Source organism: Perognathus longimembris, chromosome 1 (assembly GCF_023159225.1).
Source record: "Perognathus longimembris pacificus isolate PPM17 chromosome 1, ASM2315922v1, whole genome shotgun sequence".
Lineage (NCBI taxonomy): Eukaryota > Metazoa > Chordata > Mammalia > Rodentia > Heteromyidae > Perognathus > Perognathus longimembris.
In genome coordinates, this window is record NC_063161.1 from 15094939 (window position 1) to 15121300 (window position 26362).

The window sequence follows — 26362 nt, forward strand, 5'->3', positions numbered from 1 at the left end:
CTATTATTTAATATAGGTAAAGGTTGTGCACAAGGATATGGAAAAAGTGTGTTGGGACCAAGAAATTACACACACACACACACACACACACACTTTGAATTTCTGAGGCTAAACCACAGCAATCACCAGGCTAAACTAGCCTAGTTCCACCTAATCCCTCACTGTTCTGCTGCTGTGATGTTACATTCTCACTCTGTTGGATTAGATGAAGACGTGAGGAAGAAGCACAGAAATCTGAAAGACCTGGGTCTCAATCCCAGCCCTGCAATTGATGACCTGTCACCCTAAAGAAGTTACCTAGCCTCCTGGCACCTACATCTGTGAAGCAGGTGATATGAGGAAGTTGGACATTTGTAGGCTCTGGAGTCTGACAAGACCCAGTCTCATAATATAGATTATGACTAGATGCTAGCCTGTTTTCTCATCTATGAAACAGACACATTAAGAACATCTGCCTCAGGGCTGAAGGGATTAGAGATAGTGACAATAGTGACAACCATGATGATGATGATGATGACTAGCTTAGTCTCAACACCATTCACCCTCATGAAGGTGTTGGGAAGATCAAATGAGCCACTTAATGTACCCAAGAGGGCTCTTAGAGACATCAAGGACTGTACAAACAAGTGGAATGTCTGGTGCCCTAATGGTTCATGGTATCCATATCCGTAATGCATATATCTCATAAAACAAGAGCCCCCAAACAAGTGATAGATATTGTGCACAATGCAGTTTTGTGAAGGAATGGATACTTCTACATGGACTGCAAACCAACAGGTACCTTCACATCCATGGAATCCAGGCAGTCTATGAGCAGAGACACAAAAGGGTCCAACATTTCCAGCACATGCTCACTTGAAGAACTGATCTTGGAAGTCTTCAGACTCAGATGCAGCAGCTAAAAGTTCAAAAAAATATTCTACATCAGTTGCCCACTGGCTAAATGACTGTGGTAAATGTGAAATGAATTGAAGCGATGAACACGAAATGTCAAGATGGTTCTATCTGGAATAACGAAGGTTTTAACAAATGAGAAACTGCCTTTGAGAGTCTGGTGCATTAGGAAGGTGAGAGCTTGCTGTGCAGAAGAGCACTGCGTTTGTTTACCATATGAGTACAGCAGTTCTCAGCAGGAAGCCATGTTCTGGAAGTACAAATGCTAGATGCTTGGACTGTGCCAGCACTAGCACTGTTATGATTGTGGGGACGTGGGGAGAAGGAGGAGTGGGTAGTGAGGGTTTGGGTAGAGGTAGTTGGGGGAAAAAAAAAAGCCCAGGGAGAGCTTGTGAGGAAGCCTGAGTGTTGGCACACATACATAAAATTACAACAACAAAACAAAACAACAGAAATTTAAAAAACCAAACAAAATAAACTATCCTAGGAAAAAAAAGGGAGCCAAAGAGATAAGATGATCTGATTTTTTTTTTTTTAAGCCAGTCCTGGGGCTTGAACTAAAGGCCTGAGCACTGTCCCTAGCTTCTTTTTGCTCAAGGCTAACTAACATTCTACCACTTGAGCCACAGCACCACTTCTGGCCTTTTCTGTTTATGTGGTGCTGAGGAATCGAACCTAGGGCTTCCTGCATGCAAGGCTAAGTAAGCCACATTCCCAGCCCAGATGATCTGATTTTTAATTTTTACTTTTTTTTGCAGTGTTGAGGATAGAAACCAGGTCCTGGTACATATTAGGCAAGAATTCTATCTCTGATTTATCCTCCTATCTCCAGATTTACATTTTTAAAAGCTTACCATCATTAAAAAAAATTAGTTTTGAGGCCAACAGTAAAACTCAAGTAAGTATTAGATCAGAGTTTTAACTCTGGAACAATACCATCAAAGTAATTATTGGAAGAGATGAACAGTGTCTTGAAAAATGTACTTTTGAGTCTAGAAGCATGGCTCAGTGGGTGGAGCACCAGTCAATGAATGAAAGTGTCAGATACTGAGTTGGAGTCCTGGGTTCTGACTTTAATCCTATACTTATTATATACAGTGAGGCACTTCCAGTAGAAATGAACAGATATGGAAACTGCAGGAGATGAAATGGTACAGACTTGCTGGAGGAGACAAGTCTCACTTTAAGGGTAATTCTTAAGCTGGGTATTGGTGTCTCTTGCTTGTAATCCTAGCCTCTCAAGCCCAGGCAGACAAATCTGCACCACTTATCTCCAATTTACCAGAAAAAAAGCCAAAAATAGAGGTATGGTTCTCAAATGGCAGAGCAAAGAATTCCAGGAGCAAAACCAGCCAACTGGAAGCACAAATTCTAGAGTTCAAGCCTTGGTACTAGCATACACATGCACAAAAAAGAGAGTAATTCTTACCCGAAGCCCAGATTCAATAAATATGTGCATATTGGTTTTCCTGCTCACAGCAGCTTTTGGTCCACCTCGGACTGGAGTTGGGGGGAGCAGAAGGCAGCTCTGGGGTGGCAAACGTGGATCAGGTGCAGGGACTGCTGGTTTTCTGTCAGTCGCAGTATAAAGAAAACAGCAGAAAAGACACTGTCAACTGCATTCCAAGCAGTGACTGGCTGGCTCTCTATGGACATGAGAGACCAGAACTGTACAGTGCGCTGTTTGCTATGGTTTTCTCCCCTCCCACAGCCTCAAATGCAGAAGCGATGACAGAATTACTGACTATGTTACCGGGTCTACATTACTGCCTAGAAAAGGGAGGCAAGACTGATGAATACATCAAAATACCAAGGAGCCTCCCATACAACACAGAAGCAAATCTAAAGGAAGTTTATAAGGCATTTTCAATTTTTTTTAAATCTAGATTTTAATCTAGAATAAAAATCTTTATTAGAGTTTCAAAAAATCTCTTGAATTATATTTTATAATGCATTTCCATATCTCTTTAATTAGAACACCAGGCATGTACTTTTTAAAACCCCCCATTTTGGTCAATAAATACTTTTAAAAAATTATCAGAGTAGTTGGCTATTGTCAAAGGTTCCTCATTCAGAGGACAATGGTCTCCTACTGAAGTGGCTCACTTGGAAGAGTGTCAGCAACACTGTAAATCGTATCACCCTACAGTTCAAATTACTATAACTTTTATTTATTTTTGACAGTCATGAGGCTCAAACTCAGGGCCTGCACACTGTCCCTTAGCTCTTTCTGCTCAAGGCTAGTGCTTTACCACTTTTAGCCATAGTTCTACTTCGAGTTTATGGGTGGTTAATTGGAGAGAAGAGTCTCATGGACTTTCCTACAGGGGCTGGCTTGGAACTTCCGATTCTCAGATCTCAGCCTCCTGAGTAGCTAGGATTACAGGAATGAGCAAGCAGTGCCCAGCCACTATCTTTTTTTTTTTCTGTGACAAGGTCTTGCTAGGTATCCTAGGCTACCACTGAATACATAATCCTCCTGGCTTGGCCTCCCAAGGGCTGGGATTGCAGGTATATACTACCACACCTGGCTTAAATTTTGTTTTCACTAAAGCAGCTCATTATTAAATTAATCCACTTATGTAAATGACAAACCCAATGGCTTGACAGAAAGAAGCACTCAAAGGAGAACTGATGTTTTCTTTCCCGAAAACTTACTTTTCTTTTTCTGTTAACAGGGGTAGGTTCTCACTGATCAAACCATAACTGAGCAATAGAATGGATTCTGCCATCATTTCTGGATTTACAATTAATCCTGCTATAATTCGGCGTAAGGTTTCATGAACTTTCCGGGCCAGCTTTAAACTTGTGGTATTTTGTAAGATCTAAATTGGGCAAACAAAAAAGTCATGTTGAAAACTACATTTTTATTTGTTGTGATGATATTTTCTTTTTATATACTTGCTTAATAGTATTATTTTTCCTAATTAATAACACTTCAAAACAGTTATCACACACAAAGTAAAAGTCCCCTCAGAACCAGGGCCCCACAGAGAAGTCCTAGAAGCAGTGTGGTGTGTTGCTTCTGAACCCCTTCCATTCCTGCCAGGCTCCCGCTTCCCTACTGGCAAGGCTGCACATCAGATGTGAGCCTTCAACCTTAGAAAGCCCAATGGACAGAAAACACACACACACATACACACACGCGCGCGCGCAACACCAATCTAGTGTACAGTTACAATTCCACGGACAACATAGAAATGAAGACCTGCAGTGATTAAGCTTTAGGGTTTGGAATTAGTTTCTGGGCCAACTCTAGTGAACGGGAATCCAGGATCAATCTCAGCAAAATACTCAGGGCCTCGTAACTATTATTTTGTGCAAATTTTTTTTTCCAATTTCAAAACATAGCTAACATTCTTAGATGATAATCAGATAAAATTACACTCATTCTAGAACAATGAAGTTCACATAACACCAAAACACCTGGAAGTATGAGTAGTTCATGTCACTGGATAGTGCTATGTGCCTTACTTTTAATACATAAAGCAGTTATAAAATGAATTCAGTCATGTTGACTGAATGTCACCCCTGCAATAGCCACAGAAGACAACAGAAAAGAAGGTAATTAGAGGAGTCCTTGCTCCCCAAGGGGCAAAAATAAACAGTGGAAAGAAATTGAGCTTTGGATCAGAAAGGTATGAAAGTAAATTCTGATTCTCTTTCTGTGGAGCTTGAACCTGGGAGCAAAGGAGCTGTCTCTGAGCTTTTGTGCTTAAGCCTGGCCATAACTCCACTTTGTTTTTTGGGGGGTTAACTGGTTTTGAACCTCAATCACTACCAGCACCCAGTTTGACCCTCCTTTTTCGCTAGGCTCCTTTCCACTCTCCTAAGCCTGAACTCCCTTCTCTTTAAAGAGAAGTACCAGTGATCTCACCGGATATTTGTACAATGTAGAAGCCATGCTTAGGCAGTTCATGCCAATTCTCTTCTGTTGGAAGTAGGGAAGTGGTAGTCTGACCCGAAAGGCTGCTTTTAGCTGCTGACCAGTCCAGGCTGTAACATTCACCTGCACTCCAGTTCTTACTGCCTTTCCTTTCACATCACTGACTATGACTGGAAGACTGGTACATTCACCTCATTGCTGCCACCTAGTGCCCATTTGGTACTGGTTCCCTCAGCACCAAAGAAAATAGTGGGTGAGCAAGAGTATCATGTGCTCTGTAAGACTCCTTTCAGAAACTCAATGACATTGTTGGTGGGACCTCCTGTATTGCAGTCCAATCCTTACCTCTTTTAATGGAAGAATAAGTTTTGTAACCTGATCTTTTCCTACAAACTTGCCCAGAATTTCATAAGAGTCGTAACTCTTGCTTCTTCGAGCCTCCATAACTTTGGAGAGGATCTGCTTCACTTCTTTCTCTTCCGCAAGAGCACCAAACAGTTCATGGTTAAAGATCTTTGGAAGAAAGGAGAAATGAGAATTATGTACACTCAGCAAGGCATTATAAGCAGTCTTTGACAAAGCCCTGGCATGATGAGCTGAAAGGAGGGCAAGTTGGACTGGACTGGAATTGGGATGGGAGGAATTTCTAGAGATTTCATTTGTTGTCAAAGTACTCTGGGGACCAACTGCCAAGAGACGATGGAAAATCTTAAACCTTATGATAAGGAGAAACAAACAAAATACCTCACAGATACACAGCTGCAACATTTTTAAAGCTAAGGTCTTCCTAGCTCAGTCTCCCAACTTCTGGGATTAAGCCTGCACCACCACCATACCTGTCTCAGGAGTTATTCACTCTCTTCCTAAATCTATCTCGAAAATAATCACATGAACCACTTTCAGGAGTTATTTTAATAAAACTCTAGTTCAAAATACTTTCATACAAACCTAGGCCACCTCTCTGATCTGAACTACAATAGTACTTTCTTTTCTTCTTTTCTTTTGTAACTTTGGTAGTAGATATGGAACCCAGGACCTTGGTACTTGCTAAGCAACCAATTTACCACTGAGACACACTCAGCCCTTATTTTCACTCTTACAAGCTTTTTGTTATGGTTGTCTTTTGTGCCAGTATTGAGGCTTCAACTCAAAACCTCAGTTTCTCATTTGGCTTTTCCGTTCACGGCTGGTTCACTACCATTTCAGCCATGTCTCAAGTTTTGGCTTGTTACTGGCTAACTGGAGATAAGAGTTTATCTGCCTAGGCTGACTTTGAACTCTGTTCTTCAGATCTAGCTAGGATTACAGGTGTGAGCCAATGGCGTCGGCTAGGCTGTTTCTTATTTTGTGAAATCATGTTTTGTGTTCTTTGCCCACTTGCACCACATATATAGAAAAAAGCCAGAAGTGGTGCTGTGGCTCAAGTGGTAGAGTGCTAGCCTTGAGCAAAAAGAAGCCAGGGACAGTGCTCAGGCCCTGAGTCCACGCGCCAGGACTGGCAACAAAAACAAAACAAACAAAAAAAAGTTAGATTTAGGGACTGGGAATGTGGCTTAGTGGTAAAGTGCTTGCCTAGCATGCATGTAGCCCTGGGTTCAATTCCTCAGCATCCTGTAAACAGAAAAAGCCAGAAATGGCGCTATGGGTCAAGAGATAAAGTGCTAACCTTGAACAAAAAGAAGCCAGGGACAGTGCTCAAGCCCTGAGTCCCACCCAAGCCCCAGGACTGGCAAAAAAAATAAAGTTAGATTTAATTCTATAAATCTTACCTCAATCATTATATCTAAACAAGGATCCAAATCCCCAACTTGAAGCTTGCTGGTGAGGCCTTGCAGCAACATGTGAACAGTGAACGTTAGCACATGGACCTAAAATGAGATGCATGGTAAGAAAATACAGAGTTAAAAAGTCCCGCAGAAGAAGGAACGGTCAAAAAAAAAAAGGATTTCCAAGAGAGCAATTATATGGTTATGGCTAGGATAAGCATTAACAAATGTCATCAGTTTAAAAATCCTTTAACCAAATGATCGCTTTTTACAAATATATCCAGAAACACAATGGCATGCTCAGGTCCTAAACCAGACCAGTGATTCATAAAGAAAAGTGCAAAGGTCTTTAAAATTAAAAGTAGCTTGCGAGTAACAGGATTGCCAATGAATGTAATTAGAGCTGGTACATCAAGTGTTAGGAAGAAAACAAGTCTTTGCTTCAATTTCGGGCATACAAATGCTCCCTGGGAGCTTCACTATGAAAAAACACTGACTTAGTATTTCACATGTATTAAATCACCTAAGCCTTCCCCTCCTATTGATGGTGTAGGTGCTGAATTATCAACATTTTTCAGAAGGGGAAGATGAAGCTGTGCCCAGGTTCCAAGGGTAGAAGAGAACACAGGATTCCCAGCCAAGCCGGCGCCAGAGCCCGGACTGAGCATCTCTCTGCTATGCAGCCCTCACACTCTTTATGCAGCTCCTGGTCCTGCAGAACCACAGAGGCCAACACCAGATTTGTCACATATTTATCGGAACTCTATTTACCCTGCTTGTGACTTTTCATTTTATGGACTTAAAATGTGGATTCTCTATCATTTTATTTTTCTCTTTGTGCTGTTCTTAGAGTGTGAACTCGGGCTGGATGGCATCCCTGAGCTTTTTGTTGTTCAAGGTTATCTCTCTATTACTTGAACCACAGCTCCACTTCCAGCTTCTTGGCAGTTAATTGGAGATAAAGAGTCCCATGAACTTTCCTGCCTGGATTGGCTTTGAACTGCAATACTCAGATCTCAGCCTCCTAGTTAGCTAGGATTATAGGCATGAATCATGGCACCCAGCCTAATTTTCAGAACTCACTTGGAGCTTACCACTGTTTTCTACTCCATATTTCCCAGTCAACAAAGAAGTAGGCAGACAAGGAGGAGGCCTGCTATTAGAATAGGAAGTGAAGGCTCCAAGATGGAGAAAAAAAAAGTCTCTTATTTTCCTTCTTTCTTCTGTCCTCTCTTGTACCCCAATCCCAAGCAAGGCTGTGGCACCACTACAACAACACGGGAGTGGTAGGACCCCGCCTCTTGGAGGGGGACCTTCCTCTCTGTTCACAGGATGGCACTTCTATGAAGGCAGAACCTCCACAGTTTTGCTCTGTCTTATACCACTTTGTCCTGCATGTGAGTATGGTTTCAGGAAGGACATGACTCCAGTTTTGTTTTGTTTTTAAGCTGAAATATTGAAATGAATGGAAATATGTCAGCCAAGATTCTTTGAGAGGAGGAATAGTGGGGTTTGAACTCAGGGCCTTGCACTTGCTAGGCAAGTATGCTATCACTTGAGTCATGTTCCAATGTTTTCTTTTGCTTTGGTTATTTTGAGGGAGAGTCTCATGATTTTGCCTGGAGCCTGCCTCAGACCATAGTCCTCCTGAGTATCGACCCCTGGGTAATAGCTGGGACCATAGAAAGATACTACCATTCTCTGCTTACTGGTTAAGAAGGGGCCTTACTAATGTTTGCCCCAGGCTGGACTCAAATTAACAAGCTTCTAATCTCTGCCTCCCAAGTGATAGGATTCTGAGCCAAGTGCTATCTATCTATCTACCTACCTACCTACCTACCTACCCATCTATATCTCTTTCAGATAGGGTCTTGATATGTAGTCTAGTCTGCCCTCAAGTTTGCAATCCTCCCACCCCAGCCACTCTAGTGCTAAGATTTTATATATGGACTACTATATTGCTTCATAGAAACCTTAAAACTTTTTTTTTAGGGCTGGGAATATGGCTTTAGTGGTAGAGTGCTTGCATGGCAAACACTCTAGCACCACATATATAGAAAAAGCCAGAAGTGGTGCTGTGGCTCAAGAGGTACAGTGCTAGCCTTGAGCAAAAAAAACCCAGGGACAGTGCTCAGGCACTGAGTTCAAGCCACAGGACTGGCAAAAATAAATAAATAAATAAATAAATAAATAGTGGGTCTCACGTCTGTAATCCTAGCTACTTAGGAGGCTGAGATCAGAATCTCGGTTCAAAGCCAGCCTGGGCAGGAAATGCTGTGGGAAACTAACCACCAGAAAACCAGAAGTGGCACCGTGGCTCAAGTGGTAGCATGCTAGCCTTGAGCTGAAGAGCTCAGGGACAGTGCCCAGGGCCAGAGTTCAAGCCCCATGATTGGGGGGGGGGGGGAGTCAATGGGGCTGGGGGTATGGCCTAGTGGCAAGAGTGCTTGTCTCGTATACATGAGGCCCTGGGTTCAATTCCCCAGCACCACATATACAGAAAACGGCCAGAAGTGGCGCTGTGGCTCAAGTGGCAGAGTGCTAGCCTTGAGCAAAAAGAAGCCAGGGACAGTGCTCAGGCCCTGAGTCCAAGCCCCAGGACTAGCCAAAAAAAAAAGTCAATACTGGGGTGTTTGAGCTCAGGGGTTTCATGCATGCTAGGCAAGTACTCTACCACTTGAGTCATGCCTCCAGTTTCGGCTTTTGCTAGTTAAATGGATGTAAGAGTGTCTTGGATTTGTCTATCTCGGCTGGCTTCAACCACATCTCAGATCTCCATCTCTTGGTCAGCTAGGATTACAGGTATGAGCCACTGGCACCTGTGTTGGGTATCACTTTTTGCCCAGGCCAGTCTGGATCTTGATTCTATTCATGCCTCCAGCCTTAGCTGAAATGCCAGGCACATACCACCATACACAGCCTTTTCTGTTGAGATGGGTCTTGTGAATTATTCTGCTTATGCTGGCCATGGAATCATTCTCCCCCCAATCTGAGCCTACATAGAGTGTACCCTCACATCTAGCTATTAGCTGAAGCAGAGTATCATGAACATTTTGCCCATGATGGCTTCAACCATGATCCTCCTGGTCTCCACTTCTGGAGTGGCCTACAGGTGCTTTCAATAAAAGATTTATTTAATGCTGACACTTTTGAATGCTGTTATTTACCTATTATCACAAGGATATTTACGGAAGGCAGGCCTAAAGTACCATATTTGAGATGTAAATATTTAAGTGCAGACCTCAAAGCATACAGTATATGATGCAGGTTACCTGATATCCACGGACAAGAGTAGTTTGTAGTTCTTTTAAAACATACTGTAGGAAGTGCACACCCAAATCCTCTATTATTTTGGAGAGAGTGCTGCGGGCAATGTCTCTGATTTCCTGTGCTCTGTTCTTTAGGAGGACACACACTTTCAACAAAATGCTAAAAAAAATTGCAAAGTTGAAAAACAATTAGCCATATAAACAGAAGCAAATGAAATAACAGCATCCTTTTGTCTCATAAGTACTCAGAACCTTGATTTCCCAGTTAGCAAACTGTGACTGTCCTTTTAATAGAAGAGATTTGAAACTCAGGAAGAACATATGCTCTCTGGAGTTTTCATGTACTCGTCACGTGACGAACCTTGGCAGATTTGCCTCCATCACCTCTTGAGGCAGAGAATGCATCAGCTTCACCATGGCAAAAGCTAAAGGAACTCGGACCACTTCCTCATCATTCACGACCTTTGACTTCACCAGCTTGTGCTCTTCTTCCCTTTTTGTCTGTAAGCAAAATGAAGGGAAAATTGAAACCAAAGGATCAGGGATCTGCCAATACTGTAAGCTTATGTCTGAAAGACAAGCTCTTTTCTATTTTAAGCCTACTGCTGGTTTACTGTCTTTAAGAAACTAAATCCTGCAACTGGAAAATAATTTGCAAAACATTACAGAAATAGTAGGAATAAAAATATCCTGTTTTAGCTGGGCATGGTGACATCTGTCTATTACTGTACTGCTTGGTGGGCTGAGGCAGGAGGACTGGAGTTTGGGGATAGACTGTGCTATCTCCTTAAAGTGAGACTTTCTTTACAAGAAGCCCTATTTTTCAAAGCAGTAGCAGTAACAAAACAAAACAAAACAAAGAGCCACATTTCTACTGATGTGCTGTCCAGTATATAAAAGTCACATAAACCTGCATGTGGTGGCACAATCCTGGGCAAAGATCAGGGTACCTTGGTTCAAGCCCAGTGTAGATATAAACCTGTTTAAGCAACTCAACCTCAACAATGGCTAGGTACAATGGGGAATACCTGCCATCCCAGCTACAAAAGGAAGCACAATAGCTAGGTGCTCTAGAACAACAATTAATGAAACGTAAAATAAACACAATAGAAAGAATTAACAAAAACCAATAGCAGGTCTTTGAATGCCTGACAACATTCATCAGTGAAGACTGGAGATGCGAACTCAAGTGGTAGAAAACCTGACTAACAAAATACAAGGCCCTAAGTTCAAACTCCAGTACACAGGGAACATCCCCAGGCACACAGGGAAGTATGAGTAGAAGGACTGAAGCCCAGGCTGGCCCAAGCATAAAGCAAGACTCTATCTCAAAATAAACAAACAAACAAACAAATAAATAAATGTATGTATGTCCAACACAAGGTGGGTACTGGTAGCATTAGCTTGTAATCCTAGCTACTAAGAAGGCTGAGATTTGGAAGGCTATGGTTCAAACCCAGCCCAGGTAGGTGTGTTCACTAGATTCCATCCCCAAAACAACCGGAAAAAGCATGGGTCAAGTAGTAGAGTGCTAGCCTAAACAAGTGCAAGCTCCTGAATAAAACCTCTAGAACATGCCCCCCCCCCAAAAAAAAACCCCAAAATATCACATTAAACTTGTCTTTGGTTAGAATTTTCAAGAACTTGAGTAACATTGTTGATACATAAAAACAGGGCATCTCAAATAAAGCCTTACTTATCAATATAAAAAAATGACTGAGTCAATATTTTATACTAATAGTTGGTAACTTTTTGGGTTTTTTTTGTAAAGGGAAAGATAAGTCTTTTTGGCTTTGCAGTCTCTGATAAAGCTATTCGACTCTACAGCTATAACGCAACAGGATTGACCTAAGTGTGTTCCAATAAAGTTTTTTTTTTTTTTTTTTTTTTTGGCCAGTCCTGGGCCTTGGACTCAGGGCCTGAGCACTGTCCCTGGCTTCTTCCCGCTCAAGGCTAGCACTCCGCCACTTGAGCCACAGCGCCGCTTCTGGCCGTTTTCTGTATATGTGGTGCTGGGGAATCGAACCTAGGGCCTCGTGTATCCGAGGCAGGCACTCTTGCCACTAGGCTATATCCCCAGCCCTCCAATAAAGTTTTATCGAAACAGCTAGCTGCCACCATGGCTCAGGGTTTGCCAGCCCGCGTTTCACACCGAGGAGGAAGTCTCTGGCTTCAGGAGGATACACTGCTACATGTTAATAACCACATTATCCAAGGGAAAAATTAAGTCTTTTTTTTACTTTCTTTGAAGCAGTCTGATTACATTGCCCATTCTTTTTTTTTGGCCAGTCCTGGGCCTTGGACTCAGGGCCTGAGCACCATCCATCCCTGGCTTCCTTTTTGCTCAAGACTAGCACTCTGCCACTTGAGCCACAGCGCCACTTCCTGCCGTTTTCTGTATACGTGGTGCTGGGGAATCGAACCCAGGGCCTCATGTATACGAGGCAAGCTCTCTCGCCACTAGGCCATATCCCCAGCCCCTAATTTTTGTTTGTTTTGTTTTGTTTTTTTGCCAATCCTGGGCCTTGGACTTAGGGCCTGAGCACTGTCCCTGGCTTCTTTTTGCTCAAGGCTAGCACTCTGCCACTTGAGTCACAGCGCCACTTTTGGCCATTTTCTGTATATGTGGTGCTGGGGAATCGAACCTAGGACTTCAAGTATACGAGGCATAGGCCATATCCCCAGCCCTCATTGCCCATTCTTGAACTTATGATCACTCTTAACCTCTTAAATGTTGGGATTAGAGGCATGCACTACCACCCCTGGTTAACACAAATTCTGAATAATACAGGTATCCAAGAAATGGAAAAGGGATACCGACTCTTATTTGTAATCAGCTTCCATCTATTCTGAAGATGGAAGAAAAAGCATATAGATCTATCATCAGACCCCAGGTAGTAGAGAGCACTATTGCCTAGCTACAGCAGGAGATAGCCTGAAGTTGAGGAAAGTAGGGAGGTGGGTTATGAAGTGTTGGGATAAAGGGAAATCCAGAAGCTGAAGTCAATGAGAAATCCTCAGGGATCAGTCCAAGTCCCCACCTGCACCTACACTCACACAGATCTGCTGGGCCCCTGAGCTCTTACCGTGGATGCAAGGCACTTGTGCAGCCTTGGGAGGATGTCCCCCGTGACAGTTCCTTGGATAGTCTGGATTACTCTCTCCAGTTCTTCCTTATTCCGGGGAAGGAAAGAGACAGGCTTCGAGACACATGCAGACTCCTTAGCCGCTGTCTCATCAGAATCAGCTGAATCAGGGGCTCCCTGCGCCTCTGTGTTATCTGACTCTTGCTTACATGCTTCTTCCTTTTCTTCCTCATCCAAGTCTTCCAGTTCCATAGCTTCATGTTCCTGTATCTCCACCGTTTCAACTGTGTCTATGTTTACCAAACAATAAAAGTCACTTTAAACAAGAAAATGGCACACCTGGACATGGGGGCACACAAGTATAATCCCAGAATAGCCCTTGAGTGTTTGGTAACACATGCCTCCAACACTGTTTCTATATTTCATCAAGAGATGCTTAACTATAGATTTGATTTCTTTAATAGAGATCCATTCAAATTTTCTATCTTTTTTCTTTTCTTTTTTTCCAGTCTTGGGGCTTGACCTCTGGGCCTGGGCGCTCTCCCTCAGCCCCTTTTGCTCAAGGCTAGTGCTCTATCTCTTGAGCTACAGCACCACTTCCTGCTTCCCCCCCCCCCCCCCGCCCCCGCGGTGATTAACTAGAGGTAAGAGTCTCACAGACTTTTCTGACAAGGCTGGCTTCGAACCACCATCCTCTCAGATCTCAGTCTCCTGAGCAGCTAGGATTACAGGCATGAGCCACTAGTGACTGGCTTCTATTTTCTTTTAAAGTCAGTATTTAAATTCCATTCCTCTAAGAATTTGTACATCTCACACAAGTATTCCTATTTATAAACACAAATACAATATATTTACTTTTTAATTTTTTAAATTGTGGATATTTTTATTTCCTAATATTGTTTATTGCGTATTCTATTTTCATTCTCATTTTTTCTATTTTTGCAATACTGGAGTTTGAACTTAGGGCCTTGTATTTTGTTAGTCAGGTTTTCTACCACTTGAGTTCGCATCTCCAGTCTTCACTGATGAATGTTGTCAGGCATTTCCTAGTTTATAACCTTTTCAAATATCTGCTATTGGTTTTTTTTAATTCTTTCTATTGTGTTTATTTTACGTTTCATTAACTGTTGCTCTAGCTTTTCTTTCCTTATGCATTTTGCATTCATTGGTTACTGCTTGTTCCATACATAAAGGCAATGGACTTCTAAGAAAATAAGCTATAGTTCTACAGATTATACCTGTCTTCTCTATAACTGACTGAGTTTTAAAGAATAAACCATTTATTTTAGGTTCCACCAGACTCATTAACTGGCCATTACTACAAAGGACAGAAAGAAGAATAAGTAGAGTTTTGCCATTTTAATTTCCTGATTATAAATTACTGAAGAGTATAAGATGAAAATGAGTAACATGAAAATCTTACTTAAGAATGTCTAAAAAACTCACCTCCTTCATTCTGAATTTTTCCCATTTGTTCTTCAAGAGTTTTGTGGTCAAAATGGAATGCTTCTAATACTATTACTAGCAAACTGTTAAAAAAAATACAGAGAAAAAAATATAGAGAAATATTCACTTGATTATTAATTTCACTTAACTATTAAAAGATTAAACTAGTTATAAACAATAAAATTATTTTTAGCAGTATTTTGAACAAGCATTTCCATAAATGTACAAGTAGAATGTAAAAGTACACTAAGATGACAGGCAGATCAATTGAGGAAATCACTTTAGGATGACATTTTAAAAATGAAACAAAAGTAAGTCTCACCATACCTGACACCCAACTTTTGATTAATTTGCCCTGACTGTAGGACATGAATGAAATGTTTCAAGTAATATACATATGCTGGCCAGGAGAGATGTCTGCAAATAGCCCCAATAACCTCTGTGGCAGCAATTGTTATATTTTCATGCTGTAAAATAAAAAAGCCAAGAGAACTGATATATACAAAATACCGAGTACCACATGAAAGCTACAGTGTTATTTCATTTCTTATAAGCCATTAAGGAGAATAATGTCTCTGCTGATAAATGGAATTGATCAGAATGAAATCCTAGAATATAAAAATAAAAGTATTATCATTGCAGTAACATGAGAATTTCTACAAGAGGGAGTATTTTGTGTAGATCCCTGCATGTTAAAATAACAAAGAGAACACAAGAAACAGGCACTATTAACAGAATATTTACTATATGCCAGAGGTGGTTCAAATGGCTCTCGAACTATCCTGATCTTTTAATTATGACGATGATATCAATATGAATGCTACCAACTCAATCTATATTTTGAGTAGAGGCTTACTGTTTTCCAGATCTAATGCCTTACCTTGAGCATTTTCTCATTAAAAATTGGAGTCATGGCATAAGGCATGATATAATTCTGAAGAGATTTAGAAGAAAGCACAACTTTGCCTTCTAGGAGCTGATTTGCCAGTTTCTTCAAGGCTCTTGCTCTTCTGTGGATCTGTAAGTAAGATATTAAAATAATATTATGAGTTACTGAATGGTCTTACCCACAGCCAGTTCCCCAACATGTTCTTCATCCATGAAAAGTTTAAAGGAGTGGAACACAGGCCACGTGTTATAGGAATAAACAATTCTGCCTTCATTTATTTCCAGAAACACAATTCATACTGTTTGTTTAATGGAGAATTCCAAACCATCTAAGCTTTTTGGAAAAGGGAAAAGTGACACTATTTTCATTTGTGGCCTGTGATGTAACCAAAGAAGCAGATTGTAGGAGACAATCATCATATATTTAAATTTGGCTGATGATCAGTGGGATCAAGAATGAGATTAAGCCTTTTAAGAAAGTACATATTTATAAATGGGGCATAATTGCTTGAAATGCTTGTTTTGAAGGTGAGAAAAAGCAGAACTGTCTTCTACCTGAATATGCTTCATGTTCTCAAAGAAGTCCATTTCTGGATCGTGACAGTCAGTAAGTTGTACCAAGTCTTTAAACTCCAGCTGATTTGGGAAAGTTTGAATTAAACAGGAAAGTATCATGGTATAATCCTGCTGAATACTCTGCAAATGTCAAGTTGAGAAAAAAAAAGTGTTTAACAAAAGCCATTACAAATTAACATTTTCATTATAAAAAACAGCTACATAAAATCAAAAGTGGATATTCTCTTTCACACTGATGACCATTTGCACAATACAGTATTTTAATTACTTGATTAATTTACTTATTTATTGATTTTACTGGGACTTGAACTCAAGGCAGAGTGGCAGTCCCTGAGCTTCTCTGCTTAAGATTATCACTTGAGCCACAGCTCCACTTTTGGTTTTTTGGTGGTTAATTGGAGGTAAGAGTCTCACAGACTTTCCTGCCTGGGCTGGCTTTACTTAAGATCCTTAAATCTCAGCCTCCTGAATAACTAGGATTACAGGTGTGAAGATACAATCAAATATTTTAGTTCAATACATTAAACCTTGTTGGTCTGCATACAAATAGCAGAATGGAAAAAAAAACAAAACAAACCACAGAAGACAAAAGCTGTAATACCTCTGTCTGGCTCTTCAGCCCTTTCCTCAGTTTCTCCAGGAGGGCTCGGTGAATGATTTCTCTGTATTCTTTCTCTGTGACATTCAAGGCAGCTAGTTTTTTGATGATACTCATCAAGCATATGCTGGCATTATCACTTAAAGACATATCTCCTAACTGAAAATAAGAAACAGAATCAAGATATTCTGTGTAATAATTACATAAAATATAGAATCTTTCCCAAGAAAGTAAACTTTTGTAAGAGCTCTGTGAAAAATCCCTATTAGAAACGGCCCATGAATACTACATGCCTTACAAAAATCAGATGCAAGGATGGGAGAAAAGGAGTGATTTTGAAATATCATGCATATCATGCTTATAGAGCACTATCGCTTAATTTCACAAAGTACTTCAATGCATTCTTTTTTTTTTTTTTTTTTTTTGGCCAGTCCTGGGGCTTGGACTCAGGGCCTGAGCACTGTCCCTGGCTTCTTTTTGCTCAAGGCTAGCACTCTGCCACTTGAGCCACAGCGCCACTTCTGGCCGTTTTCTGTATATGTGGTGCTGGGGAATTGAACCCAGGGCCTCATATATAGGAGGCAAGCACTCTTGCCACTAGGCCATATCCCCAGCCCCAATGCATTCTTTTAATGACCCTTACTCCACAAAATAAGCAGAATGAGAGGTTCACTAAAGTTAGTTTTCAGCACACGTCACAATGGGAATGACAGAGCTGGTGAGTGCTTTGGTTCTCATTTTGAGGGACAGATAGTATAGAGAACATACTTTCCAACTTGCTCACCAGGCAGTGGCTTAGAATTCCCTGTGTTAAAATTTAATAATAACATGAATATGAGTTGTAAATGGGAATTTTGTTGTTGTTGATCATGGGGCTTGAACTCATGGCCTGGGCTCTATGCCTGAGCTCTTTTGCACAAGGCTAGCACTCTACAACTTTGAGCCACAGCACCACTTCCCATTTTCTAGTGGTTAATTGGACAAAACAGTTTCATGTATTTTTTTTTCCTGCGCAGGCTGGCTTTTGAATGGTAATCCTCAGATCTCAGCCTTCTGAGTAGATAGGATTACAGGCATAAACCACTAGTGCCTGGCTACTGTATAATTCTTAATATTAAATAAAATTAGAATGCCACAAATATGACTGATGCCACTACATGGTGAACAATAACTATAGGCTTATTTTTCTCATTGTTGCATTTAATTAAACTGAGCAACTCGGTACTTAATATAGTCAATCAAAGTAAATAAATGTTCAAGTTTTAAGAATTAATAGAGACATATTGTAAAATTTTATTCTTTTGAAATATAAAACTGAGTGGTGCTTAGAATAAGAAGGTTCTGCATTTTCAAATTTTCCTAAGCCCTTTTGCCTCCCCAAATTCCACCAAGCCTAACCATAAGCCACCGTACCATTTCCCTCAAACTTATAGTAAACATTATTTTCCTTTCTACCTGATTTCTCTACCCTAATATCTATTTTTTTTTTTAAATTGCCTTTCCCTTCTTTATGTTTGCTGAGACTTGCTATGTAGTCCAGGCTGGCCTCAAATTTGTGACTCTCCTGCTTCCACCTCCTACTATCTAGAATTACAGATGTGTGCCACATTTATTTATTGAAATATCTGTCTTTCAAACAATGAGTATTAAAAAAAGCTCTTTACTAGACAAAAACCTCTTAAATCTAAAAGACATTCTATCCTAAAAACATATGTTCCCCCCGCTCAAATTTTTAAAAATTACGTAATTAAATTAGGTAGTTGTATTATCAAAGCAAACAAAATTTTTTTTAAAACTTGCCATTAAAACCTACCTCCATATTATAGAAACAATTATGCATAACTGGAATTAGATAGTTAAAATCCACGGCTTGCATTTCCTTAATATAAGAGGTAATTTTTTGGAATGCTGAGAAGCGAACATCAAAGTTGATATCATCAAGGTGTCTTTGGTCAAAGGCATTAAGCTGTAAGTAATGACATTGAAATCACATAAATGAAGTACAGATCCAGAGCATAAAAAAACTAACACACACACACAAACACACACTTACTTTTTTTTGGTGCTAGTCTTGGGGCTTGAACTCAGGGCCTGGGCACTGTCCCTGAGCTTCTTTTTCTCAAGGCTAGCACTCTACCACTTGAGCCACAGTGTCACTTCTGGCCTTTTCTATTTATGTGGTACTAAGGAGTCAAATGCAGGGCTTCACGAAGCAGGCTAGGCAAATACTCTACCACTAAGCCACATTCCCAGCCCCAAACTGCTATTTATTTTTGCTTATAAATGGGGCTTGAACTCTGGGCCTGGGCACTGTCCCTGAGCTTTTCAGCTCAAGGCTGGAGCACTCTATCACTTAAGCCACAGAGCCCACTTCTGGCTTTTCTGTGTATATGGCACTGAGGAATCGAACACACACACACACACACACACACACACACACACACACACACACACACACTTTTTTGGTGCCAGTCGTGGGGCTTGAACTCGGGGCCTGGGCACTGTCCCTGCTTTTTTTTTTTTGTTCAAGGCTAGCACCCTGCCACTTGAGCCAAGTGCCACTCCTGGCCTTTTCTATATATGTGGTACTGTGGAACTGAACCCATGGCTTCATGTATGTGAGGTAAGCACTCTACCTACCACTAGGCCATATTCCCAGCCCCAAACTAATATATTTTAAAGCCAAAAGAAATAAAAGTTTCTTTCTTACCTGGATAATATCTGTAATATATTCTAGTCCACTTTCAAAATCTGAAAGACTCTAAAAAGAAAGAACAGCGTATCAGTGAGTTAAGACCTTCTCCTCTCTGATCTCTTCCCATCAGTTCCCTATACTCACTGAAGTTCACAGAAAATCATATTGGTACAAAGAAGACTACTCTGATGCTTTAGGTATCATAATTATTTCTTAAAGAAAGAGTGATCTGAGGTGATAATATACATTCCATACCTGGAAAACTGTACAGAGCAACTGCCTTGACGATTTGTTTTTAATAACTGAAAAGAGTTTGGCCAAAGGCTTGAGGAAGCTTGTAGGGTCCCGACAGTGCTGTAACAGGTTTTGCACTGTCACCAGAATATCAACCTCTGTATCCTGAAAAACAGTGATAAGAAATTACACTTCAGTACTTTACAAAACTGCTCAGTTATTACATTTTATACCATTGGGAATAATTAAAGGTAAGAAGTAAACATAGCAATGTGAAGAGTTATTTCATAGTATTTGAAAAGTTTTTAGATTTTAACTAAAGATGAAAACCACAATAGGGGCTGGGAATATGGCCTAGTGGCAAGAGTGTTTGCCTTGAATACATGAAGCCCTGGGTTCGATTCCCCAGCACCACATATATAGAAAACAGCCAGAAGTGGCGCTGTGGCTCAAGTGGCAGAGTGCTAGCCTTGAGCAAAAAGAAGCCAGGGACAGTGCTCAGGCCCTGAGTCCAAAGCCCAGGACTGGCAACGAACCAACAAACTAGAATAATTTATTAAGACTCTCAATTTATTAGGATTCTCAAAGCCTGGGCTGGCTTTGAACCATGATCCTCAATCTCAGCCTCCTGCAAGAGCTAATGAAAAATAGACCCCTCTGGTTATCCACAGACTTGTGGTCCTAAAAACGGAGTCACTCTGTTTGAAAGATGCTCAGTAATGACTATGTTGAGTCACTGCAAGACTTTTAACTGGGACTGAAAATCCTATCAAGGACTCTTAGCTATGACTGACTTAATCAGATTTTCTCTCAATTTTGAACTGTGATCCACGGTTGTAAGTATATAACGTATTTCTTGGGGTTCATTTACTATCATTCAGAGTTAGAGACACAAAAACAAATTCTGGAATGAATGGGAACCTAAACAAAGGAAGATGAAGAGACTAATATGTGAATTGTTCTCCTAGAAGACGATGCCTCAACTTTCTTGCCTAATTTCATTCTATTTCTGTCCCAATTTTTTCCATCTGGCTCCATCTCTTTATTTTTGTGCAGTCTCAAGTTCTTTTGGGACAAATGTACCAGAAAATTCACCAATAAAACTTTTCCTGATGAATGAAACTAGTGATAAAGTACCTCTACAATGACCAAGTAAATAGCTTTTGAGTCTGTACCTGAGCAATATTGCCACGGTGGAGGAATGGGAGGAGAAGTGTAATGAGCAGAGAACTCTGTTCTTTGTCTTTCATAAACTTGCTGATCCTATAGAAACAAATAAGAAGATGCACAAATTAAGGGTGTCTTTCTAAGAAATTAAACGTTTTGGGGCTGGGGATATGGCCTAGTGGCAAGAGTGCTTGCCTCGTATACATGAGGCCCTCCCTGGGTTCAATTCCCCAGCGCCACATATATAGAAAATGGCCAGAAGTGGCGCTGTGACTCAAGTGGCAGAGTGCTAGCCTTGAGCAAAAAGAAGCCAGGAACAGTGCTCAGGCCCTGAGTCCAAGCCCCAGGACTAGCCAAAAAAAAATAAAATAAAATAAACATTTTTAGAAAAACATTGGTGATTGTAAAAACAACACAGTTTTATGATTGCAATACAGAGGTGGTTTTCAAGTATGTGGGCAGGGCCCTCTCTCATTCTTTCCAGTCTCAAACTTATAGCTATTAATAGTAGATGTTTTTAACATTGCTATACTCTGGGAATTTGTGATCTCTTATTTTTATAAAGATACAACATTATCGCCTTTTCACTACTGCACTGTAGGAGAAGAAATTTAGTGAAAGTATTTAGCATGATTTACAATTGTGCATAATTTAAAAATGCAACAATATAAATACAACATTGCAAAGAATTTTCCAGAAGATTATAATGTAGCTTTCCTTGGATGTACTTGAAAGTAACATAAAAAAATAAATTTTAACAATTAAGCCCAGGACATGCCAAATTAAAATTTGAGATAGAAACACTTATTCACTGGGGTTTTCTAGCCTTGCCCTTACAAAACTCAATTATATATGTTGCTAGTTCTACTGCCAAGCAGACTCCTTAAGAAGCCTTCCAAGATCTTCTTGACTCTTAAAAAACAAACAAAATAATCTGTCCTTTCAAGTTAATTATTTTTATCAATTAAACTAAAAGACAAAAACAAAAGGATATGATCTCACAAAACTCAAAGCTTTAATTAAAATATACAAAGGCCAAATAAACAAACCTATCAACTCTAATTAGGTCTTTGAAGTCTGTTGTCTTTAAGATAAATAAATAAATGCAGATGTCATAAAAAGTTTCTGGCAATTATACCAGCAAAGAAACAATTACCATCAACTTAAAAAGACAAAACATTTAAAACACTGAGATCTTACTTTTTTGATGATGGTGATTGAACCTAAAGCTTTGTACAGGCTAAGCACATGTTGTACCACTGAGCTACTATATTCCCAGACTTTGGGACATTTCCCCCTCTACCCACCTTTGATAGTACTAGAGACTGAATCAACACATACTACTGAAATTTATTTTAACTTGTCCAAAAGCTAAACAACTGAAAACCAAGATAAAGTTCCTTCAAAGTTAAAAGCACATATGGTAATATTACTTTTAATTATCAATATGTCACTTACTTTGAGAGAATGCCAAGTTCCTTACTAACTTGGGCCCTGTTCTTTTTCTTCTTCACCTTTTCTGCACTTATAGTGGTTTTGCTGAGATACTGAAGAATTGCAGGCACATGAGGTAGAATTAATCTTCCTCCTACAGTGATAGGCTCTGGAACATATAGTCATTGTTTTGATTTTAATAATCTCTTTTAATGAATCATTATATAGTATCTTGATGATACCTACAGAAAACACTCAACTACTAACAAGCATTTAAATTTCAACCAGAAACATTAAATAGCTTTTTCTTAATAAAAAGGTTACACAACAGACTGATCTATATCTAAAAGTAAATTAAGACAGGCTTTATTTAAACCATTTTGGTAATAGTGAGGGACTTGTTTAGATAAGATGGTACAAAGAACCCAAAGGTATAATCGGAGAAATCACTTGATAATTTCCTGAAGGATAGTTGAGACTTTCTGGACAGAAAATAATCTGCATTCCTTTATATCCAAAGAAAACTTAGTTTATATTAGTGAGTATTAACTGCCTGACAGAAGAAACTGGGTGCAACGTGTGAAGAGCTTTCTTAAGCAAGTCAAATTCTATTGACTTTTTCTGTGCTGGGAAAGAACAGCTGTCCCTGAGGTCTAAGAACCATTTGCTCTGCACAGGACACACTCCACCTGTATCCTCTGTGACGTCAGCATAAACACATCCAGTGACCAGCAAGCATGACACTGTTTCTGTGGGCTCAAAATCTGGAAGGTTAAGAAGGTCATCAACTATGTCCATCACAATTCTGGCTGTGGCATCAGAGAGGTTCTTTGCTGAGAGAGTTGCAAACACATTGGTCAGGATATCACATTCAGGGTGTCCAGGTTTCTGTTTAGCCAGAAAAGGGAAATACCTGAAAAAAAATGGTAATAATCACTTTTTCTCTTCAGTATGTTTATGTGTAAAAACGTGTTTCATAAGAATTTTTATAGTGAGTTGAAAAAACATATATGTGAGTATAAGCACTGACTATATTAATTAAGCCAGGTATGGTGGTATATAGTAGTGAATGCCTATAATCCCAGCTACTGGGGGGGGGGGGGTAGGGGCAAGAAGATTTTAAGCACAAGGCATGTCTGAACAAAGTTAGCAAGACTATCTCAAAAATAAAAGCAAAAGGGCAGAGTTGTGTAGTGCCTGCCTATTAAGTATGAAGTAAAAAAAAAAAAAAAAAAAAGACATTTAGCCAGGTGCTAGAGGCTCACACCTGTAATCCTAACAACTCAAACACCAAGATCTGAGAATCATGGTTCAAAGCTGGCCAAGACAGGAAAGTTGGTGAGATTCTTATCTCTGATCAACCACCAGAAAACCACAAGTGGAGCCATGGCTCAAAGTGGTGGTAGAGTGCTAGCCTTGAGCGACAAAACTCAAGGACAGTGCCAATGCTCTGAGTTCAAGCCCCATGACTGACCAATAACCCAAATAAACAAACAGAAAAAACCTTTCAGATACTTCGACTTCATCAATTCATTAACATGGCCAATTAATTCTTTAACATAGTTCACACTAGCACATTAGAAGAAAAAAAATTCTAAGAGGTTATAATCATCTATCTTTCTGTCCAATAAATACTGGGCTTAAGCTAGGCGCTGGTGGCTCATGCCTCTAATCCTAGCTACTCAGGAGGTTGAGATCGGAGGATTGCGGTACGAAGCCCAAGTCAGGACAGAAAAGTCCCTGTGAGACTCACCTCCAATTAACCACTCAAAAGTCTTAAGTGGAGCTGTGACTCGAAGTCACAGAGCGCTAGCTAACCTTAACCAAAAGAGATCAGGGACAGCACCCAGACTCTTTGAGTTCAAGCCCCATGACCAACAAACAAAAATACCAGAAAAGACCCCAAAACAACAACAAAAACCTCGGCTTAGTTTAGTACAATCAAATTCCAAGTGAAATACCTCACATATTACCATGTCTACTGTTAATAAGGTCTTATTATTTTTATCTCACAAATGGCAAAACATCAGGAATTGCAACCACTCAACATGCAATGAATACTAACTACATGGGGATTAAGAGGCATAACCCTCTGTAGGGGAACACATAGTGATAAATAAGAAATGGTGTCTTTCCTCCAGGAGTTTGATCAGTCTGAAGAGTAAGGGTCCAGCTATGTCAGGATATGATGACAGGGCTGTATGGTAGTAGACAGTGCCGAGGACACAGCCTGAGCCACAGAGGAGTCATGGTGATTAGAACCAGTAGAGCTAAGAGGATCCAGGGACAGTCCTAACTTGTTTTCTCAGGCTTCGCTATTTAAAGCATCTCCTTTTACCTTCAAGGTAATAAATTATATTATCATGCTAGTTGGTGAGTTTTTGTTTCCTTGGTTCATCTAATTAACCCTGATTTGAATATTATTAAATTTATGTAGGCATGCATTCAATATCACAGAGTACTCAACAAATCTGTACGATTTATAGTTTTGAAGAAAAAAAGGATCACATATCCTATATATTTCTAATTTATTTTTTATTTACTATGAATGCACATACACCTAAAATGTTTTTCCTGGACCAAATTACACATTGTTTTTCAATTTTTCCATAAAATCAAAAGCTTTACTACTGTACCATTTAGAGGTAGGAATAAAGGTTATACCTTGAATTTCTGCTCCAGATACTAATTAATTTCAGCAGAGGAGTAGGTGAATATTGACTCTCAGATCCAAGCCTGCAGATCTAGCAGACACATGAAAACAACATAAAATAAAAATATATACACAATTCCAGGAAAAGGAAGCAAATACAATCAACAAGTAGAATAAGCACCACAACAGAGAACAAAGGAACCAAGGGATGTGCCCATAAAGGACAGGCTGAGGAAAAGACAGAGGGATGCAAAATAACATTACCACAGAAAATGGCCAAGATAGGAAAGAGAAGTTTTAGGTTCTTGAAAGGAAGCAAGTATTTTAACTTTCAAATGTTCAGAAAAGACTGGAAATTCATGTAGCTAGAAATCTTTCATAAAATCAAGCCTGTCCTGTAGCCTTCTTAGCTATAACTAAACCAGTTATCAACTGCTTACAATCACAGAAATCCGACAAGGAAATACATAACAAAATCTTGCATATCTTTTCCCACATGCTGTGACAGTTATGTCACATTTGTTTACAAAACACAAGCACATTCAAATCATCCTGGAGTATATACGACAAGATAAGTAAGAAAGCAACTCTTGATCTTGTAGTGATAGAGTAAATCAAATGTGTTCTAGAAACTTGTAGACATACAGAAAGGCTAATGTAAGGGAAAGGACTGAGCACCCATGTCTTAGTGTTATAATAGACTGTTGAATGAGTGATAAGAAGTGAAGGGTGTCTGGGAATGTGGCTTAGTGGACGAGTGCTTGCCTAGCATGCATGAAGTCCTGGGTTCAATTCCTCAGTACCCCATAAACAGAAAATGTCAGAAGTGGTGTTGTAGCTCAAGTGGGAGAACTAGCCGTGAGCAAAAGAAGCTCAGGGACAGTGCCCAGGCCCTGAATTCAAACCCCAGGCAAAGAAAAAAAAAATGAAGAAGAAGAAAAGAGAGAGAGAGAGAGAGAGAGAGAGAGAGAGAGAGAGAGAGAGAGAGAGAGAGAGAGAGAGGTGTCCAGGTAGAACATAGAAATCAAGGTTTACCTGGGGCCAAACTGCACCGTGAAACACAGCATCAATTTCTTCTGTTTTGAATGGATAGGACTCCCAATCCAAAAATATATCAGTTATCATTTTGATTCCAAGACGTCTTAAATTTTTTAATGGGTTAATAAACCTCAGCTGTATCTGCAAAACAAAGATCTCCTATTTTTAAAAATGCACACACACATAACATACACACATACACACACACACACTCCCCCTTCCCTCAGTCAGTCTCTCTCTCTCTTGTCCCTCACTCTCAGAGAGGAACTCAGGCTCAGATGTTGAATCTAACTGGAAATCATGTGATTAAATCTATTGGCTTCGATTCATATCAACTGCACAAGTAAAATCATACTAGTTGTTCTTAGAAGAAAATAAAAACTTCTTCCTGGGGCTGGGGATATGGCCTAGTGGCAAGAGTGCTTGCCTCATATATTTGAAGCCCTGGGTTCGATTCCCCAGCACCACATATACAGAAAATGGCCAGAAGTGGCACTGTGACTCAAGTGGCAGAGTGCTAGCCTTGAACAAAAAGAAGCCAGGGACAGTGCTCAGGCCCTGAGTCCAAGGCCCAGGACTGGCAAATTAAAAAAAAGATTTAAAAAAATAAAATAAAACTTCTTCCTGTAAATAGAGCATTCTTATCACAACAGTTTTTTTTGGGGGGGGGGGGGAAGAAATGCCTTCCAAATAAGAAAAATAAAAATCAAGCCTTCATGCAAATCAAAGTAA

At 40.0% G+C, this 26362-nt stretch overlaps 1 protein-coding gene across 1 annotated transcript in view; it reads right to left on the minus strand.

Moving 5' to 3' along the window:
* Positions 1–26362, minus strand: part of Utp20 (UTP20 small subunit processome component) — a 95458-nt gene that overhangs the window by 17643 nt on the left and 51453 nt on the right. The window contains exons 28-48 of the mRNA XM_048357365.1: positions 25628–25771; positions 24604–24683; positions 22626–22852; positions 21964–22108; positions 20514–20601; positions 19360–19503; positions 19120–19170; positions 18223–18375; positions 16413–16568; positions 15791–15931; positions 15228–15365; positions 14675–14814; positions 14348–14430; positions 12902–13191; positions 10177–10316; positions 9819–9975; positions 6550–6648; positions 5126–5293; positions 3553–3719; positions 2324–2465; positions 782–898 (exon numbers count right to left, since the gene is read on the minus strand). Coding sequence (XP_048213322.1) covers positions 782–898; positions 2324–2465; positions 3553–3719; positions 5126–5293; positions 6550–6648; positions 9819–9975; positions 10177–10316; positions 12902–13191; positions 14348–14430; positions 14675–14814; positions 15228–15365; positions 15791–15931; positions 16413–16568; positions 18223–18375; positions 19120–19170; positions 19360–19503; positions 20514–20601; positions 21964–22108; positions 22626–22852; positions 24604–24683; positions 25628–25771 — 2970 coding nt within the window. The remainder of the gene's footprint in view (positions 1–781; positions 899–2323; positions 2466–3552; positions 3720–5125; positions 5294–6549; positions 6649–9818; positions 9976–10176; positions 10317–12901; positions 13192–14347; positions 14431–14674; positions 14815–15227; positions 15366–15790; positions 15932–16412; positions 16569–18222; positions 18376–19119; positions 19171–19359; positions 19504–20513; positions 20602–21963; positions 22109–22625; positions 22853–24603; positions 24684–25627; positions 25772–26362) is intronic.